This window comes from Narcine bancroftii, chromosome 4 (assembly GCF_036971445.1).
Source record: "Narcine bancroftii isolate sNarBan1 chromosome 4, sNarBan1.hap1, whole genome shotgun sequence".
Lineage (NCBI taxonomy): Eukaryota > Metazoa > Chordata > Chondrichthyes > Torpediniformes > Narcinidae > Narcine > Narcine bancroftii.
The window spans coordinates 46,744,836-46,767,070 of NC_091472.1; the positions used below are offsets into that span (position 1 = coordinate 46,744,836).

Consider the following 22,235-nt stretch of genomic DNA (forward strand, 5'->3'; position numbering starts at 1 on the left):
GGCGCCAAGATGCACGGTTTGAGGCGTTATCAGCCCACTGGCGGTGGTCAATGTGGCAGGCACCAAGAGATTTCTTTAGGCAGTCCTTGTACCTTTTCTTTGGTGCACCTCTGTCACGGTGGCCAGTGGAGAGCTCGCCATATAACACGATCTTGGGAAGGCGATGGTCCTCCATTCTGGAGACGTGACCCATCCAGCGCAGCTGGATCTTCAGCAGCGTGGACTCGATGCTGTCGACCTCTGCCATCTCGAGTACTTCGACGTTAGGGATGTAAGCGCTCCAATGGATGTTGAGGATGGAGCGGAGACAACGCTGGTGGAAGCGTTCTAGGAGCCGTAGGTGGTGCCGGTAGAGGACCCATGATTCGGAGCCGAACAGGAGTGTGGGTATGACAACGGCTCTGTATACGCTTATCTTTGTGAGGTTTTTCAGTTGGTTGTTTTTCCAGACTCTTTTGTATAGTCTTCCAAAGGCGCTATTTGCCTTGGCGAGTCTGTTGTCTATCTCATTGTCGATCCTTGCATCTGATGAAATGGTGCAGCCGAGATAGGTAAACTGGTTGACCGTTTTGAGTTTTGTGTGCCCGATGGAGATGTGGGGGGGCTGGTAGTCATGGTGGGGAGCTGGCTGATGGAGGACCTCAGTTTTCTTCAGGCTGACTTCCAGGCCAAACATTTTGGCAGTTTCCGCAAAGCAGGACGTCAAGCGCTGAAGAGCTGGCTCTGAATGGGCAACTAAAGCGGCATCGCTTTAGCTTTAGTGATTCATTAAGCAACAAGAAAATAGTGAAATTTGGAAGGTTGTAGCGGCTACTACGGTAGAGCTACTGAAATAATACAAAAACACATACCAGACTAGTCAACCGAAGACTGATTTATTCAGGATTTAAAGGCTTCTTTTATATACTGTGTGTCCCGGGCTCCATAGGACAAGGTGGGACGTCACTATGAGCTTGCTGCTGATCCACGGGACTTCAGGTTCAAATCTAGCCTTGTAAGTGTCCCGCATCTTCCAGCAGGAGCCTCAACAGCTTAACGTGCCATTCCTTGGCCAGGCATGCGGTCCTGGTGAGTAGGCAGACATTCGCACTATGGTTCTGCATGCTGGCGACAGTTCGCATTGCCGCGCTGTCTATTCAGAAAGATTTGTCAACTCCCACTGGGAAGCTTTCCACTCATATTATTGTCTCCACTGTTTTACAAATAAGAAATTTGAGCCATTTTACTGCATTCAAGTTGTCCCATCAAAAGTATGCCATAAAACTTTCTGGCTGAACTTCACTATGATTTTTGCAGATATTTTTTCTGATTTATTTTCTTCACACAACTTTTCACAGGGATGAATAGAGCCCCCAATACTGATGACATCACTGATGCTGGTGACTTGTGTTATCACTTTCAGTGTTGCACAGTATTGCAAGGTCAGGAATTTAAAATTAAACTGTGCCATTGGAGCATGTGAAGAATAATCTTAGTTGGTCAAATAATTGTTATATATTAGATTGCAGTTTTAGCAACTGTATGTGACAGTTGAATTCATGAATTTAATAATCAGTTTATGTCAAGGTAATATTGTTCATCTATGTTGCTTTATGTCTCCAAACAGTGCCCAAAACAGAGTTTCTTTCCAAGAAAGGATAGATGTTAAAAGCAGGCTTATATGTACGACATGTCACAAGGAATTCAAGAGCCTACCAGCACTGAATGGCCATATGAGATCTCATGGTGGCCAAAGGACATCTCCAAAACAGGTCAGTAAACAGATTATTTCATGTATGTGGAAAGAATATCTAAAACCTTTGCTTGTTTGCAAGTGCAAATCATTGATTCCTGTTTATTCTATCGGTATTATAAATTAGGATAAAGTATCACCATGACTCTGAGCAGGTGCAGAATATTCTTAAGGGAAGGGTGAGCAGCCAGAGGCCATGGTGCATATTGGTAACAATGACACCAGCAAAAGTGGGGTAGAGATCCTGCAAAGTAAGTTTAGGGAGTTAGGAAAGAAGCTGAAGAGCAGGCATGCAAGGTAGTAATCTCTAGATTATTCCTGGTTAAGGCGTGACCTGTACAAGTGGAATGATAGCACTGGAACTGGAGGGGGACCAATATCCTATTAGGAAGGTTTGCTAATGTTTCTGCAGGAGGGGTGGAGGTGGGGGTTTAAACTAAATTCTCAGTGGGATGGGAAACAAAGTAAAGAGGTAGAAAAAGAGGTGATTGGCCCACAAGTAGGGACAGCTGGTAGGGAGCTGGTTTGGAAGGACAGGTAGATAGGACAAATTTCAGCCTGTTGGATGAGTTGCAATGCATAGGGATACAGTCAAAAAAGTAACAAATACAGGGCTGAAGGTTTTGTATTTAAATGCACACAGCATGTGAAATAAAATGGATGACCTTGTAGTAGAGCTACACATTGGCAGGTATGATGTTGTGGCTAAAGGTGGATGTAATTGAAATCTTAATATCCAAGGACACACAGTGTATCGAAAGGAGAGATGGGTAAGCAGAGGGCCTGGCGAGGCTCTGTTGGAAAGGAACAATATTAAATCATTAGACAGAGGTGATATAGAATCATTGTGGGTAGAGTTAAGAAATGGCAACACTAAAAACACCTTGTTTTTCAGTTATATGCTTATCTCCAAACAGTAGCCAGGAGGTGAACAACAAATTACAACAGCAAATAGAAAAGGCGTTTTAGAAGGGCAATGATATGGTAGACATGGGGGATTTTAACCTACAAGTGGATTGTGAAAACAAGATTGGACTGGATCTCAAGAGAGAATTTACAGAAAGCCTACGAGATGGCTTTTTAGAGCAGTTTGTTAATGAGCCCACTAGGGGATCGGCTCGACTCGGGTGGATGTTGCATAATACACCAGAGGTGACTAGAGAGCTTAGAGTAAAGGAACAATATGAGTTCAACAAGGAGAAACTAAAGACAGATGTGTTGGTATTTCAGTGGAGTAAATGGAATTACACTGGTATGAGAGAGGAACTGGCCAAAGTAGAGTGGAAGAGGGCATTAGTCTGAAAGACGGCAGAGCAGCAATGGATGGAGATTCTGCAAGAAATTAGGAAGATGCAAGGTAAATACATATGAAAAAAGAGGAAATATTTAAATGGAAAAATGTTACAACTGTGCCTGATGAGAAGTCAAAGCCAATGTAAAAGCAAAAGAGAGGGCTGACAAGGAAGCAAAAGTTAGTGGGAAGATGGAGGATTAGGAAGTTTTTTAAAACTTGCAGAAGGGAACTGATAAATTCATAAGGAAGTAAAAGATGAAGCATGAAAATTTCTTTAAATTTTAAATTTTGACAGTAACAGGCCCTTCCAGCCCACAACCCTGTGCCACCCAATTAACCTACAACCCCCATACATTTTGAAGGGTGGGAGGAAACCGGAGAACCCAGAGGAAACTCATGCAGACAGGGGGAAAACGTACAAACTCCTTACAAACAGTGCAGGATTCAAACCCTACTCACTGGTGCTATAACAGTGTTGCACTAACCGCTACATTAACACTAGGCGAGCAAATAATATCAGAGGATGAAAAATGCTTTTTAAAATATATAAAGAGAGTAGATATAGGACCATTAGAAAATGATACTGGAGAAACAATGATGGGAGACAATGAGATGAAAGAGAAACTAAATGAGTACTTTGCATCACTATTCGGTGTGGAAGATATTAGCTATTTACCAGATGTTGAAGGGTATCAATTAAGGAAAGTGAGAGCAGTTACTATTTCAAAGGATAAGAAGCTCAGAAAGCTGAATGTCTAAGGATGTATAATTCTCCTGGACTTAATGGATTGCACCCTCGGGTTCTGAAAGTAATGGTGGTAGAGATTGTAGAGGTATTAGTAATGATCTTTCAGGGATCAATAGATTCTGGCATGGTCCCGGAAGACTGGAAAATCACAGATGTCACCCCACTATTCAAGAAGGGAGGGAGGCAGCAGAAATGAAATTATAGACTGGTTAGCCTGACTTCAGTGGTTGGCAAGATGTTGGAATCGATTATCAAGGATGAGGTTGCAGACTATCTGGAGGCACAAGACAAGATAGGCCAAACCTAAGCCAGCATGGTTTCCTTGAGGAAAATCTTGCATGTCAAACCTATTTGAATACTTTGAAGAAGTGATATAAAGGAGATGTAGTGGATGTTGAGGAAACAAGGAGGCTACAGAGGAGGCTTAGACAGATTAGGAGATAAGGAGAATGGGCAGAGAAGTGGCAAATGAAATATAATATCAGAAAGTGGACAGTCATGCAATTTCGTAAAGAAAAAAAAACTGGCAGACTATATTTTAAATGGGAAGCAAATTGAAAATACCTAGATGCAAAGGGACCTGGCAGTTCTCATGAAGAATAGCGTGAAGGTAAACTTACACGTTGAATCGGTGAAGAAGACAAATGCAATGCTGGCATTAATTTCAAGAGGAATAGAATATAAGAGCAGGGATGTAATCTTGAGGCTTTTTAAAGCACTGGTGAGACCTCACTTGAAGTATTGTGGGAAGCTTTGGGCTCCTCATTTAAGAAAAGGCATTCTCATGTTGGAGAGGGTTCAGAGAAGGTCTACAAGGATGATTCCAGGAATGAATGGGTTGTCATATGAGGAGCGTTTGACAGCTCTTGGCCTGCACTCCTTGGAATTTAGGAGAACGAGGCGGGGGGAGGGGGGGGGAAATCACATTGAAAGGTGTGGACAGAGTAGATGTAAAAAGGTTGTTTCCCGTGTCGGGAGAATGTAGGACAAGAGGGCACAACTTCAGGATTGAAGCATACCTGCTTACAACAGAGATGCAGAGGAATTTCTTCAGCCAGAGGATGGTAAATATGTGGAATTTTTGCCACAGGCCATTGTGGAGGCCAGGTCATTAGGTGCATTTTAAGTAGATATTGATTAGCAGGGCACCAAAGTTATGGGGAGAAGGCCGGGCAATGGGCCTGAGTGGGAAAATGGTTCAACTCATGATGAAATGGTGGGGCAGACTCGATCGACTGAATCACCTCTTTCTGCTCGATCGACTGAATCACCTCTTTCTGCTCCTATGTCTTATGGTTTAAACAGCAATAAATTTAAATGCTGGCCAAATTTAAAATTGGAATTTTTCTCCAGGATCTATTTAGAATTAAGTTTGTAACATCAATTTGTATTCTGTCTGCTAGAAGCAAATGAATTTTTTGCTGTATCTGATTCTATTTTCAGCGGATGTCAATGTAGAAGTGCAAAAGTCACTGAAAGCAGACATTTAAACCTAACCAGTGTACAATAACCCTACATGATAAAGCCTTCTGGTTTAGGCTAGGTCTTGGGCTAAACCTGTTGTTTTTCTCAACCACATTCATTTCTAAATGCCTTTTTAATGTCATGGGTGGGGGGGTCTCAATAAATCTGTAAGATTCTATTTGCCTTGAACGTTCTGATAATACACGATGGTATTGAAATTAAGAGTTGCATTATGTCTGTCTTTGGAGATTATTGGTTGCAAAGAGAACACAAAAGAATGGGCAGAGAATTCCCCAAAGAGTCACCGAGTGAACATTAAACCAGGAAAAAAAGTTCACTTTGTACAATTCAAGTCAGTTACACAAAATTAAGGCAATACACATTCACTATGAAAAACCATACAGGTTGCATTGCTTAAGTTTAAAGAAAAAGAAAGATTATGTGAAATATTATAACCAGAATTTAAATATTTCTAATTAAAACAATTTAAAAAATCACCATTTTTAAAAATGTTTCTTTACCTATCATGTCTTCAGATTAGAGATTTAAATATGTTCTATAATTAAGCCTTAGCTGGAGTTCTTCCTAGTTGTGATTAGTTAATACCAGAGAATTGAGTGTTTTGTAAGGTATTGGGACTGCACAGACTGTTAAATATGATTATGGTCGTAGAGATTATTGCCATATACACAAGTACAGTGTTGAGATGCACTGAAGTTCTTGTTTACTGCAGCCACCCAGTAACATAAGATGCACCCACACCAGAATCAGAATTTTTTGTTAAGAACATGTCACGAAGTTCATTGTTTTGCAGCAGCATCAGCGTGGAAACATTTATTTAAACAACATCTCAAAATAATAAAATAGTGCAAGCAAAAGGAAAAAGAAACAAAGTAAGATAGTGTCTGTAGTTCATTGTTCATTCAGAAATCCAATGGCAGCGGGTAAGAAGCTGTCCTTTTGCCACTGGCTGTTCGTCTTCAGGCTCCTGTACCTTTTTCCCTGATGGTAGCAGAGTGAAGAGGGCATGGCCTGGGTGGTGGGGGTCTTTAAGGATAGAGGCTGCTTTCTTAAGACACCGCATCTTGTCGATGTCCTTGATGGAGTGAAGTCAGGCGCCCGTGATGTTGCAGGCCAAGTTATTTCTTGTCCTGAGCGTTGGCACCTCCATGCCATACAGTGATGCAACCAGTCAGAATGCTCTCCACGTTACACCTATAGAAGTTTTTGAGTCTTTGATGACATTCTGAATCTCCTTTAAGTATAGTCACTTGCAAGCCTTTATCATGATTGCGTTGACATGGTGGTTCCAGGACAATTCATTATACTTCATTAGTATAAATTAAATGGAAAAGAATAGATAACAAAATACAGTGCAGTACCCCGTATCCGAAATGCTTGGTACCATTTTTTTTTTGGATTTTGGAACAATGGAACTAAGCAGCACAGTAGCATTAACAGAATACCTATATCAGCAGTTAAACAACGGCAGATTTTTTAAGCGTTGACGTGATGCTACAAGTGGAAAATTCACATGAAATAATGTTTAATACTTAAAAGAAACCTTGATCTTTGCTCACAAAAGAAAATAAAGGCAGCACCAATCATGAGATGGCTTTTCCAAATGTTTCCTCCAGTGTCATCTGCCTCATTAACAATGGTTTTTGTCTTAGACGTCTCGCCTTGATTTTATAAGATGACGTGATATCTTGTTCTGTTATGAATGCACGCTGCTCTAGTCCTCCAATAAGTCCATTACACATTTTCACCAAGTTGTCTATAGGCTCTTTTTCTGCAATGTTAACTAAGACATCTTCATCGGGATTACCTTGATGCAGAACAATTTCAGCTATTTTACCATCAGTCAGTGAATGAACGACTGGAGCCTCATTATCAATGTTAAAAACTTCTTCAATATCCACTTCTTTCAGCTTACTGACGGTCTCTGAACATGAATCTTTTGCATATTTCATGAGGTCATAACATTTTTTTTCCTCACCTGACATGCAGAAACCTTCAAAACCACCATCTTGTTCCACATTGCCATCACTGAACAATGAAGACGCAAGCTTTTGCCTGTCACAGTCAGTTTACACTTGTGCATGCCTGCTGCATTAACGCAATCCAGCACAGTTATTCCATCCTTGCCATCCTCAATTCCTGTAGGGGCTGTCTCATCAGCTGTAGTCGATGTTGTTCTGGATCAATAATACTAAGACAGTGGCATTTTGTCGGCAATATAGACTTGTTCCGGTGGCAGATTTTCATCTGCGATGATCTTAGCAAACTCGACAATGAATTTCTCCACTGCTTCGTGATCAGCAGATGCTTTATCACCACAAATCTTTAAAAGTTTAATGCCGTGTCTTCTCTTAAATTTATTTAACTAGCCTGTTGAATCTTCACCGTTCCCTTCAATTTTAAGTTCATCATGATAGAGCTTTGCTTGTTTCATGGTCATCATACCATTAAGTGGCATGAGTTCCCGGTGTTGCTGACAGATCCACACGATTTATCTCTATGCAGTGTTTTTCTGTTTTTCGTTAACTTCTGTTCATGACTTTCAGCATCGAACTTGAGCAATTTATCCTTCTGTTCCTTCAGGTCATAGATTCTGGTCATTCCAACACCATACTCCTCTGTAAGATCTCTCACACTTACACCACTGTCCAACTTCACCAGCAGCTTGACTTTATGTTCTATAGATAAAGCATCATCGTTTCCTCTTTTTCTTATCACTGTCGTCTGTAGTGCTATCTGCAGATCTTTTTGCCATTTTCAACTATATCTTTGTTCACCAGAGCTTTGTTGTTATCAAAATGGTGCGAACAGAGGATCAGAGCCCCACATGGGCAAGTCAGGTGATGATTTCTTTTCAAGCCTGTTGGTGCTTTGAAAAAAGTTTTCAGAACTTCGGATACGGGGTACACATTTGCAGTTAATGCTAAAAAATGATGTTTCAATCCCATTATGTAGGTAGATCTGAACTGAGATTAAGTAGGGAATATTTAACAAAATGTTAAGACTCCCAAAGAACCTTTGTACCGTGCATATGCCATACCTGAAGAGCGGTATTATCTATTAAGCCATCGACCATCTCTTCACACATTATCAGGTAAAGAGGTCAGTGGTTTGATGGAATTTAGTGATTTTTTTTTCATTAAACAGATCTTATTTTCCAGTTGTCTGCTTACTAAGAGAAGCCACCATCAGTAAACCAAACTGGTAACTGAAGTTTAAAAAAAAAAGTCTCCCAATGAAGATTATTTCTTCATCATCAAATTCTCTCTGTAAAATCCCAGTTACTTTAAGTAGTATGCACTGCAGACCTGATTCATAGAGGATTACTCCAACAATTTTATTCTGACCAAAACTTTTGGTTTCAATAGATGTATCCATTAAAATATTGACTTTCTGAAATCTCCAGTTATTTGTAACACTTCATTGTCTTGTGTAGTATTTATGAAGGTTATGATCTGTTTGAAAACAGGACAATCTGATTCCAGAATTATACTCTAATTATATTCTGGACCAGATGATGTTTCTGTGTCGTCTTATTTTGCATTCCCAAGTGTATGAGAATGTTTTGGAGCAGGTTTTTCTGCATCATGGCAACAGTTATTGTGACCTTGTTGGCATTGCCTGTATCCTGATTTTCTGTGACTTCCATCCCAGTGTTTTCAGATACCATATATGTCAGCATATGAGATGATATTTGAACCTTAAAAATGTCACCTCCTATCCAAGGTCATCTTATACACCAAGTATAAAATCTGAACCTTAATATCCTGTGGTTTAGAGTGACCCCCATGGCGATGGAAAACAGCATAAAACATTTCCCTAACTCCTACGGTCCTACACTAAATATCTTTCTACTGAAACTTGTGTTATTAAAACAATAAAACTGTATTATTAACTTGTCTAACATACCTCAAAATAACAGCACAGCAAACAAAGCTACAGCATACTCCAGATGCTATTTGCAACAGCTGATGAACTGTGAGGTCTCAGCACTCCCCTGCGGGATCCAGCAGCTCAGTTAAAGCAGCTGATGGCAATTTATTTTAAAATATGCTAATAAAATTTAAACCTTTACTGGGTAATTTGCTTTTAAAATATTATGATAGCATCACACCACTGGTCAGTGGAATGGTTGGTAAGTGCCAGACTGAGGGTAGTCTTGTACATCGAGTACAACTCTAAACCTCCAATTTAAGTGGAAATTCTCGAGTTGTCTTATACAGTAGTCATTTTAAATGCTGACATATACGGTAATTCAAATGAAGCAGTTAAGAATGTTCATCCACTGCTGCAAAGAAACTTCATCGTTGGAATGGACACACAGGAGTTTTTTTTTAAATATTGCCTAAATTATTGAATGTGGGCCCATCATTACAGTAGAATCCCCATTATCCAGCACCTTCGGGGATCGCAGATATTGGATATTGAGAATGCTGGAATGGAAAGACAAAACAACTCAAAGCAAAAACTCCAGATTCTGGAAAACTGAATTAAAGGCAGGAAAGACTGGAAATTGTCAGCAGGTTAGGCCGCATCTGGGGAGAGAGAAAATACATGAGAGCAACCTTTCATCAGATCTGTTTGGTGCAACACGGAGTTTGTAAGATTGCCATTCTCATGAAGACGTTGGAGGTGAAAAGAGCTCTAGTTTGAATTGGTAACAATATATTCAGATCAATCTATACCTGACCTTCCGTAATATCTCTTCAACATTCAATCAGTTGCTCATCTATTCATCTCTGAATGCACGAGTATTTTGGAAACCCAAGGTTGAGCATTAATGAAATTTGCCCATTTGGATTCAGAGATTCTAATGTGGGAATTATTTTTAACTGAACTATTATTTATTGACATCTGTTTGAATTTGAATTTTGTAGGTTAATTGAGTCTGGAAAAGATGAGATATAATGTCTTTATGCACTTCCTCTGCAATCACCATGGAGGAATGAATTTTATCTGAATAAACTGATAAGTCGCAGTGTTTTCAGACTTCTTCCGTTCCTTGAAGATTCAGTAGGAATATCTGATCAATAGAACTGTCCAAAAGGAATAGAAAATAAAAGTTTGATCTTTTTCTGTAAAATAAATTGTTGCTGGTTAAATATGGTAATTTATATTTTGCAAGAAACTTGTTGGCTTTAATGAAAAACATGACCGTCAGATTGAATCCAACTTTCAATATTCCCATAATTAAAAATGAATGGTATAGCCCAGACTTTGAATTTTTGATTGGGACAAACTTGTTATTGTTGATGCCTTTACACTGCAACTTTTGGCATCCATTTGTGCAGATTCAAATGCAAAGCCTGGAAGTGGCAGCCAATACCATCCTGCTTCACCATACTTCTGCAGTGTTTGCATATCCAGCAGTAATTTGTTGTGATCTTCAACATTATAAATTGTTTTTTAAACAACATTCAAAATGCAATGATCTGTGGAATGAAATAGGACTGAATTTTTAACTGTTCTGTCATTACAACCACTGAAAATCCTTCCCAGTCATGGAGAACTATTTTCAGAAATGTAGTGAGTCATTCTTTCCATTCAATGATTTGCAGAATGGAAGTCCATAGATTCCCCAGAACATTTCTATTGATAATAGATTTTCTGCATCAATCCCATGTGTTTCACTTTCTGCAAAATTATTAGAAAATTAATTTTCACTTTGCTATTTACTTCTTGATGTGACCTGAAGGCCTTGTTGATTGTGTCAGGGTTGTAGAATTACTTGTACTGAGCATGATGTTTTTGCACACTTACCACCCTCTAAATACAGTATTGTTTGTCAGTCCCAACTCATCCATGCCCACCAAGTTGGCAATCCTGTCACCACCATCCCCTGTCTGCCATGTAATTCAAAACAATATGTGGCTTAATGGTTCTTTGTACTTGATAGCAAATTTCTGTGACATGTTTGAAACAAAAGAATGCTGAGTACAAGTTAATTTCAGATAGGCACCATAAATGTATTCCTAAATGGGGTTTTTTTTGGGTGACAAAAAAAATAACACAAATGCTGCTCTTGACTCTGTCCTGCACATTTAGAACTAGGCTAAAGTCTTAAAAATTCTAGAGCACTGTAGAGAAACTTGAACAAGCAGGTAGGATGAACCTTCACGTGTTTTTTTTAAATGGCGGCGATTCTGCATCATTATAATAACTTTTAAAGGTGTGGATCGTCTCCAAGTGAATTGAATTTATTGGTGTTTGAAGTTTCAATGACAATATTCTACTACAGGACTATAACAGGATAAACCATCATGTGTTTTGTTGATGTATTTAAATGTAACTGTACTACCAGTCCTTAACCGTGCCAATTATTTAATTTCATATGCACATTGTCCTTAGAAAGAAGACAAATATCTAAACCAGTCATTCCATGTCTAGCAGCTCTTTTATTTTTATGTATACTTAGATCCAAGATGTTGAAATTATTATTTTTTTTTAATTCACTTCATGTGGTAGCACTGCATTTACAAGCTTAGGGTATGTTGCTTAATAAATATGCTCGATCCTGTCTGATCTGTCTCAGGTATATTGCTTTGGTAGGACCCCTCTATATCTGAGGCTGAAAGCCTTTGGTTGTCTGTACAGGATGAAGGGGAGAAGCTGCCTAAAGAGGTGGATCACCTCATGCCCATCATCATGCCTGTCTCTGTGCCTGTAAAGCCACTGCCTGCTGAACCCAGCAAGCAGGCCACCATTGCCAAGGACAAGCCTACCAACTCTGTGTCAGATGACGAGATGCCAGTCCTCATGAAGATGACTGATTCTCCACCACACGCTCCCACAGTGGCCCAACCCTGCTCATCCTCTGTGAGTGCTGCCGTTCTTGCTACTGACCCTGCCAGTGTTGCTTTGTTTGAAACCCTTTGCTTGCTGATGGAAAACTATTGTAGTACATGCTGCAGGGTTTCAGATCACCCCAGGCAGTTACTAAAATGCCATATGGAAAGGACCATTAACTCTGGTGAGATTCATAAAGTGTTTATTTTAAAAAAAGGCCATTGGGGAGTTAATGGTTCTTTCCAGGAAGAGAGCATTATTTTTTTAATTTGAAACTTTTTTAAATTTTGTGCACTGGTACCCTGTTTAATACTCAAGAGTGCATTTCCTAGGAACAAGACCTCTAATGGAATCAGCACTCAGAGGGGCTATAACAGCATTAGATATGTAAAAATGTTAATAACAGCACTGCTGTCCGTCGGTGCCCCCACAACAAAGATTCCATATGGACAGACTATGCGTGGACAGGCATTGATGTGGCAGGGCCAGGTGACCAAATGTGGCTACTCAGCACTGAGGTGTAAGTCCCACCAATTGGGGGGGTGGGGGGGGGTGGGGAGGGCACAGGTGGGAGTGGGGCAAGGGGTAGCTGCTGATGAGCAACACCTCCTCCTCGTGTTGGCAGACTTACCAAATCCTATGATCTCTCTCATCTGACTGCTCCTCTATTTAAATGGCTGGACTATTGTCACCATTGTGTTTGTCACCTGGTGGAAATCTCTGGGCTAGGGTGAGCTGTGCAGCCAAAAAGCAGGTTGGTGAGAGAGGCCCTTGGACTAGGGCAGTCCAGCGATATTTGAGACTGGTGTTCCTGCTCCCAGCCACAGCCAGCGCTCACCGTGTGGGACAGGGTGCAGCACTGAGCAGCCGCACAGTTCACTTCAGCCTTCGCACATCACCTCCCCACACTCACCATGGGTGAATCTTTGCTGCAGAAAAACTAGCAGAGGGCATAGGTGTGTGCCAAGTTCCTGCGATGGTTTGGACTTGAGAACCAAGAATACTATAAATAAATGCGTGATTTTGCAATGTAGCTCTAACCCAGTGATTTTCAATTTTTTTCTTTCCACTCACATACCATTTTAAGTATTCCCCATGCCAGAGGTGCTCTGTGATAAGTAAGGGATGACTTAAGGTGTTATGTGAGTGGAAAGAAAATGTTTGGAAACCACTGTTTTAATCCTACCTAATTAACTCGTTATGTGCACGGTTTCATAACTCCGAAGGAAATGGGCCAATGACAATTTTTCTCAAGCAAAATATTTCAGTAACAATTAGGTCAAGAGCAGTGATTCTCAACTTTTTCTCCCCACACACATACCATCTTAAGTAATCACAGACCACCTATGGCATAGGAATTAGTTAAGGTGGTATGTGAATGGAAAGAAAATATTTGAAAACCACTGCGCGGGGTACCAGTGTATAGACAGATGACTTCTGCAGTTGTAAATGTGGTCTGGATTGTTAAGTATTTTGAGAGTCTAAAACCATTTTTCCTTGGATGCAAAGGGATTCATGTGCAAATCAATTTTTGTTGTGTTTGCTTTTCTATGCACGCTGTTGTCTTTCTGACCTTATGACTTTGAAAAGTACGGCTCCCTGTACTCTCACATTGCATTTCAATTGCCTCTTGCTTTGTTGGCAGGAAGTTTTTCTGTCTGTTTTTTTCTAGAGAGCTCATGAAGAATAGTGAATCGTATTAAACTTCAGCACCTTCATTGACAACAAAATACTCATTGTCTTGTCATCCTCTAATAGGAACTAAGCAACATGAGAAGCAGTAAGGTGCTATAGTTGCTGCACTCCTATCTTGAATGGTTGAATATGTCATTAATGGAAATGGTGATCTGAGCACATTTTCCAAATGTTTTACTTCTTATTGTGTGCTCTCTTTATTCATGATGTTCTTTGCTAGTATTCAAAATCACCATGTCTTTATTTTTTGTTGATGGCTTTATTGCCAGAGAAATAATTTAAAAAGTTTTCAAGTCTTTTCAAACCGCATTTGACATCAAAGTATTGAGTATAGAAGTTGGGATGTTATGTTGAAGTTATTCAAATCATTGGTGAGACCAGCAGCAGGAAAGATATCAATAAGACTGAAAGAGTGCAGAGAAGATTTACTGAGATGTTGCCAGGTCTTCAGGAGTTGAGTTACTGGGAAAGATTAAACAGGTTTGTGTTCCTTGGAACGAAGAAGCATAAGGGGAGACTTGATAGAGGTTTATAAGATTGTGATGGGTATAGACAGAGTAGATATGAGTAGGATGTTTCTACTTAGATTGAGGGAGATAAATACAAGAGGTCTTAGCTTTAGGATGAAATGGAAGAGGTATAAGGAGAACATTAGGGGAAAAGTTTTTTACTCAGAGAGTGGTAGGAGCGTGAAAAGAGCTGCCATCTGATGTAGTGAATGCAGATTCAATCTTGAGTTTTAAAAATAAATTGGATAAATACATGGATAGGAGAGGGTTATGGAATGAGAACAGGTCAGTGGGACTAGCTAGTTTTATTGGTCGGTACAGACCAGAAGGATTGAATGGTCTGTTTTTCTGTGCTGTAATGTTCTCTGGTTCTTTGGTTCTAACACATATTTCAAAACAGTTAATTTCATTTTGAGAGCTTCTAGTATAATTATTAATATTTTTAATCACATACTGTATTTACTTTACTCTGGAAAGGTGAAACTTGCAGCAATGGAACTTAACTTTCCTAAATTATTTACATTATTCATTAATTTCCCCTTTATATCTAAAAATATTCCAAAATGCAAATTTCATACTCTGGATAAATTGTCCTGCTTTTGTGACCAGTTTATCAGGAGTAATTTCCAGTCTGGACTCCAAATTTAATTGTGAAATGGTGATCAGTGGTGATCGTCGAGTGGCATATTGGTAAACTTGGTCAAGATGATGCTTTGCAAATCCAGCCACCTGGGTTCATACCCCACTTCCACGACTGTCCATGTACACTTTCTCCTGGTGACTGCTCGTTTCATCCAGGTGTTCAGGATTCTTCCTGTCTGCAAAAAAATGCAGGTTGGGAGGTAACTTTATTGTTTTAATTGCCCCTCGTGTGTAACTGGATGGTAAAATTTGGCGGGAGTTGACCTGAGTGTTGGGAGAATGATAAGTGTAAAAACAGGATGGAATTCCTTCCTGTCAAGATGACACTTGTGCAGGAGCAATATAGAAGATTGTTGCAACAATGCATTGGCCATGATTTTTGCTCACTTTATTTCCTTGTGCAGAAATATGGTGTAGAGAATTCCAAATGATCCCATGTATCCACCTAAATTGCCATTTTAGATTTGTGAATCCATAGAGTTCAGTGGCTTTGTGTCTCCAGATCTGCTGACATCATCCCTGTCACAGAATTGGGTTGTAAGATACCAGTAGTCACCATCTGCCCAGTTTGCTTCAAACCACCATAAACCGAGATCAAACGAGATCAGGCGTTTTTTTTATCAGTATGGTCGTAAAAATAAAGAATTTGGACTCGATTTGGATGGAGCACAAAAAAAGATTTGTTATGATAGCCCTAGCTGTAGCAAAAAAATGTATTATGTCAACCTGGAAATTAGAAGACAACTTGAGAATACATAGAAATGAATAAATGTATTCCATTAGAAAAAATAACAAATAATTTAAGAAATAACATCACAATATTCGAACAAATATGGGAGCCATACATGAAATACAATAGAGAAATCCTACCATGGACTTCCACCACCTAAAATGACAGAAGGAGAAGATAACGAAAAGAACTGACTCAATAAAATTTCTTGTTTATTTTTATTAAGTGACGACATTGTTTAACGGGTTTAATGTATCTTATAGATTGAACTTCAAATAAATGGGGAAGGGGGTGAGGGAGGGAGGGCAGGGAGGGGGGAAAAGGGGGAGAAAATGACACTGTATATATTCAGGAGAAAAAATGTCTGTATGTATCTTGGTCAATATGGTTTATAGTGTGAAAAATAAAAAATTAAATTAAAAAAACACCATAAACCCAGTATTGAGAATGAAATACATAAAAATTTTAAAGGTCGTGACATTCTCAGGCTAAGAACAATTTCAAAAGTGAAAAATATCATCAAGAATTTTTGGGAATACTATTTACAAAACTTTAGTGAAGACCATAGTTGGACCCACTATCAGAGGAGTGAGGTAGGTTGAAAGCTGCCTTCCAGGGGATCTCTTTGTAATGCACATTACAAAAGCAGGGGAGTTTATCCAGAATATGATGCCATTTGGAAATTTGCATTGACAAAGGAGAAATGTGACATACACTGTTTAAAATGATTCAATGCAACAGTGGAGGGGGGTGGATTTTATTGAGATTTTGTATAGGGAGGGGAAATGTGGGCCAACAGTATAAGTTACCAAAGACTTCAACGTGGAGGGAGCTGGAGATGGACGAGTACAATGCCAGATCCTTAAAGATATCGAGGTTCATCCACTTCCTATTTACAGTTCAACTTCAACTAGCCTTTATTTGTCATTTTAAAACCAAACAGCAAATACAGTGCTCAGAAAAAAAAAGAGACAACATTCCTCCAGATAAAACGACATGCGACTACACAAAAACTGCACAAGACAATAAAATACTACACTATAACTATGCAAGACAAAAAAAAATCTATGCTAGTCTACAGCCTACACAAAGTTACATAAAGCGAATAAAGTAGTGCAAACAGTACAGTAATTAATTTAAAAAAAACTAGACAATAGGCACAGTAGAGACAAGTCACAGAGTCTACGAACAAAGTTTTCATGCAGATTGATGAAGTTTTATCACAGATCTGATGAGAATAATCAGAGGAACGAAACTCATTCCCGTGATCAAAAAAATACTTTGATTTGTTCTCTTGTAGCCGCCTTCAAATATTTGTTTGCCTGCATAGTTGAAAGATGCAGTGCTTTTACTTAATTTCTTCTTACTCAATAACTTCCTATGTTATGAAGAAATTTATCTTCTTGTCCCCATGGGTTCAAATTAATGTCTCCTTGTGAATGATATCCCTAACTTTGAGAAATGGTCTTTCCTGACTTACCCAAATGTGTTTTTTTCTTCCAGCCTTCTTTATGTCAGGATCTCACATGATTACAAAGCTTTCATATGGCATGGTATTGCTCTGGCAAATGTATGGCTCAGTATAAAGGCACTTTTATGAAAGTTCCCCAAAGCTGAGCACAATTTTGTTCTTTGGATCTCGTCATTGCCTTGCATACATTCACAAAATCTTTCTTGCTTTTAGGAACTTTATCTCATTTACACAATAGTTATTTCTTTTTTGTGAATTTATTTTCCCACTGTTCCAAGGAATATCTGTACTACTTTGCAATGTAGAAGGCAGCCATTTGGCCCGTCGCGTCTATGCTGGATTACATTTTCTCTGTAAACTATTCTTTCTATCTTCCTATCAATTCCCTCCAGATTTCACCATTGACTTGTAGAACATGAGCAATTTATAATAGCTCAGTGGGATATTCAGTATTATTCCTAAAATACATGCTATTGAATTGACTTGAATTTGCACACATTAAACTGTGTCTGCAACCCATTTGCTTATTCTGTTAATACTTAGGCTCATTGAAGATTCTCTACTGTCTTGCCAAACTTTCTGCTACAGCGTTGATTGTAAGTTTTGTGTGCTTTCCAATCTTAACATGGCTCAGTTCAGATCCCAATGATAAAGCACTTTCTCCTATTCTCATTAGTGTTTCCTTTTGTCTGCTAGCTTTACACCCATGTGGCTGAATTCTCTGTTCTACCACATTTGGACAAAAGTTTCAAAGCCTCCGTGCCCCCCCCCCCCCGCCCCCATGAAACCTTGTATGGAGTATTGCTGTGGAATTACTATCTTCTTTCATTATTCACATTTCTATTTGCAAATGTGACTTGTCTTGATATGTGGTGGATGTTATGATTATCCAATCACTTCCAACTCCTTATTTGAAAGTGAACTATCTAAGCTGATAATTTTCATAAAACTAATGTGAGGTTGACTGGTCAATTGTTGCTGGATTTACCCTTAATGTTAGCTGTTCTCCAGAAATGTTCTTATCAATAAAGTGTCAAAAGTCTAGATCCCAGGACCTGATGATTTTCCCACTCTTATAATGCAAATTCTTTTGGGAACAATTTCTTCTTATTGTAATTTAGAATAGAAGCCACTTGTATTCATTTTGACCTGTAACCCATTCTTCATGGAGATGTGCAAATTATTATTTAATATCTCTCCTCTATCTTCATACTTCATAATGAAGTTTCTCCTTCATCCCTGTCTACTTCATTAATTTTTAAAAAAAATCAACTGACTCTCCCAATCATGTTATAATTATTTCTATTCTCTCATTTAATCTGTTTCTTTTAGTCCACTAGTTATTTGTTGGAATTTCATAGCACAAGTAAAAAATGTGTTCTACATAATTTCCCTCTCCTGCAACTGAAGGTGAATTTTAATTCAAATGCCCTGAAAGTTGTCTCACTGTTGAATAGGGTTGTAAAGAGAGCTTTTGGCATATTGGCCTTCATAAATCAAAATACTGAGTATAGGAGTTGGTCGTTATGGTAAAGTTGTATAAGATGTTGGTGAGGCCAAATTTGGAGTATTGTGTGCAAGTTTGGTCACCTAATTATAGGAAAGATATTAATGAGATAGAAAGAATGCAAAGAAGATTTACTCGGATGTTGTTGCCTGGACTTCAGGAACTGAGTTACAGGAAAATTTTAAACAGATTAGGACTTTGTTTCCAAGAGCTTGGAAGAATAAGGAGAGATTTAATAGAGGTATTTAAAATTATGAGGGGATAGACAGAGTAAATATAGGTAGGCTTTTTCCACTGAGGGTAGGTGAGATACAAACCAGAGGACATGGGTTAAGGGAGAAAGGGGACAAGTTTAGGGGGAACATGAAGGGGAACCTCTTCACACAGAGAGTGGTGGGACTGTGAACGAGTTGCCAGCTGAAGTGGTAAATTCAGACTCTATTTTAGCATTTAAGAAAAAATTTGGACAGGTACCTGGATGGGAGAGATATGGAGGGCTACGGACTGGATGCAGGTCAAGAGGACGAGGCAGAAAAATGGTTCAGCACAGACTAGAAGGGTTGAAGAGGCCTGTTGCTGTGCCGTAATATTCTAAGGTTCTATGAGTTTAATTTGGTAGTGTAGACAAATCCCATCTTTCACAATGTTCCCTCCTCATCGACATTTGAGTGGGATTACATAAATCAAAAGGAAACCTGAAAGGTTTAAAACAAAGTACTGTACATGCGCACACCACACACAGGTTGGTGGTGTCAGCTGAGTCTCCTGAAACTGAATTCCTTCTGTTGGATGGACTCTATACACCAATTTCATGTGCATCCACCATTATCTCATGTTCATTGGTGTAAACCACATCATTGAGTTTTAAGTCCACAATTCAACCATTCCTGAGTCAGTGACTTTGCTAAAGCAGCTATTATCTGTTGAATAAATAGTGCAAGGAAATCTTACATTTGTATCTGTAACACTGTCCTGTTCTCGAGTCATTGAAGTCGGTGGTTTACACTCTCATGCTACTGTCTTACTTTCTTTGTGTTTCAAAAGAGTACAGTTAAGCATGCCTGTTACAATCAGTATGGTCTATTTACTCTCATTAATAAAGCTTTGGATGGGGTCTGTTTGCATTCTGTTGCCAAATTTTCTTTTCTCTACTAATTTACAGAAAAAAACGTAGGAAATTAAATGCCACATTTTGATCATGAAAACATTTTGATTTATGATTTTTTTTGTCGTTTGATGTTTCCATGGAGGGTTGTGTGAGTGCATGTTCCTTAGATGTTTTTTTAAACAAACATTAACTGATGGTACTTTAATGTTAGGGCAAGAAGGAATTATGAAATGGAAAAAGGACACTGCTTTCATTTTAAAAAGGATCTATACATCAATCCTTTCTTATGATTTGCCATTATTATGCAATTATAGTTGTATCCATACCATGCATATAATGTCAATATGTTGAATTAGATACCTTAAGAATAATATGAACAGCAATAAAATTTAAATTATAAACATTTTAGGAAGTTGTTCGAAAATGTCAACCCATCAATCCACATTCAGAAGATAACTTGAGATCTCGCCAAGACAAGAAGAAATACCGACATAGGCCAGAGCCTCTGTACATCCCCCCACCTTTAGTCAACCTCCCTGCTTCGTATCCAGGTGCCACGCTATATCAAAGTCAGCTACGCTCACCGAGAATCATGGGAGATCACCTGCTGGACAGGACCCACGAGCTCCCTCCCTACACACCGCCCCCAATGTTAAGTCCAGTGAGACAGGGCTCTGGCCTTTTCAGCAGCGTCATTTCTTCTTCGCACGGTGGCACTTACCCAACATTGCCAATCACCCCTTTAACGCCACGTATTCTGCTTGGTCGAACGAGTGAGTATTTTTTGTATAAGTTCACTGCACTTTGTGAAAATAGGTTTTAATTTAGTTTCTTTCAAATGTTCGTTATGTTTTTGTCATTCTGAGTTAGTTTCACCAGTTGATATTCTCCAATTCCAGATTAATTAGTTCTAATTTGCAGTTTACAAAAGATCAAGATGGTCTTCAAAGTGACTTTTAATTTGATCTATTTAACATTGAATAGACTTTATTCGTTCCTGCAAAATACCTTTATTTTTCATAGTATTTTATCTGTGTTAGTGAACTTGAAGCGGCTTCCCATCTGTCTGCAGGGAGGAAGAGACCTGTGTAACAAAACTATATCCATCCACTATGATCTCTGCTGCTTGACGGTGGATGCGTTTTGAAGTGTTTTGCATCCATCTGTTACTCAGAATAAAACTGTAATTGCATTGCAAATCCAATTACAGCAATACCTAAAAATTTAATTTTTAATGTAATTTAGACTTGCAGCACAGTAATGGGCCCTTTCGACCCACAAGCCTGTGCTGCCAAATTACACCCAATTGACCAAAATCCCTCCCAGTACCTTTTGAATGGTGGGAGGAAAGCGGAGCCCCTCGGGGAAAACCCACACAGACATGGGGAGAATGAACAAACTCCTTACTGAAAACGCAAGATTCGAACCAAGGTCCTGATCGCTGGCGTTGTAACAGCGTTGCGGTAACCGCTACGCTAACCATGCCACTTATATCAAACTCCACGATTAATTGGAGTAAAGATTTTTTGTATGCTGGTGTATTTATCTCCAAAGAACAAAGGAATTTAGGCATCCACATACATTGTATTAACAGTTTAGGCAAGTTTAAAAATGGAACAAAATACTCAGTTCACAGGGGTTACAATTGAAAAGGAAAGAATTGCACTCTGGTGGCACAGAGCCCAGCTGGATTTCTTGGTTCAGTTTTGGTTGCTGCACCTCAGACTTTGGTTCAGTATAGATTAACTAGAATGGAAAGGCTTAACTTATCCGCAATGTTACATTATCTATATTTTTCACTTTTGAGTATGATATGATTTGTGTTTAAAGAGCTGAAGAATGAAATGTTCGGGATGAGCTATTCTTTCTTATGATAAATCAGATCGAGACAGCAAAATGTTAAAATTGGAGATAGTCCATTCCAAATTCAATCAGCAAGCGTGTTTTCATACATAGAAATCTGGAAATTCCTCTCATAAGACATGGGGAATGGCGGGTTGATTACATTTTTAAAAAGACAGATAAATTGATTTTATCAGGGGACATATTTGTCAAGATCGGTAGAGCAAGAATGGATGTTCAGATATTTATCAGCAGTAATACAATAACATGGTAAAAGAGGCTCAAATGACTCACTTCAGATTCCACATTTTGAGTATCTTCATGTAAAAATTCTCAGCCTTGACTATACTAACGCAAGATAAAAAATTTTAGGTATTTTAGCAGGAATAAACTTCCTTTAATTTTGCAGATAAATAAACTGTTTTAAGTGACGGATGCTCCAAGCATTTTCTCTTATTACTGCTTTTCTCTGGTTTCAGAGAGCATTGACGTAACAACAATAACCCCTGGACCTGTGGAACAGACTGTTGACATTGAACCGTAAGTGATTACTTCTAAGTATCATAATGCATTCGAGAAATGAGTGCTGGGACATTAGTCTTCCCAACCACAGCTCCAGTTGAAGTGCTGCACCATCCAATGTCGGGCTCTGCACCTCAGGAAAGGGAAATGTGGTGATATGCTGT

The 22,235-nt window shown here is 39.0% G+C and overlaps 1 protein-coding gene across 8 annotated transcripts in view; it reads left to right on the forward strand.

Moving 5' to 3' along the window:
• Nucleotides 1-22,235, forward strand: part of LOC138760519 (transcriptional-regulating factor 1-like) — a 306,320-nt gene that overhangs the window by 223,237 nt on the left and 60,848 nt on the right. For 7 of the 8 annotated variants that reach the window (XM_069931160.1, XM_069931166.1, XM_069931164.1 and 4 more), the window contains 4 exons: nucleotides 1,607-1,751; nucleotides 11,854-12,075; nucleotides 20,117-20,480; nucleotides 22,029-22,089. In XM_069931160.1, the coding sequence (XP_069787261.1) occupies nucleotides 1,607-1,751; nucleotides 11,854-12,075; nucleotides 20,117-20,480; nucleotides 22,029-22,089 (792 nt within the window). The remainder of the gene's footprint in view (nucleotides 1-1,606; nucleotides 1,752-11,853; nucleotides 12,076-20,116; nucleotides 20,481-22,028; nucleotides 22,090-22,235) is intronic. The other variant, XM_069931167.1, reaches the window with a different exon arrangement.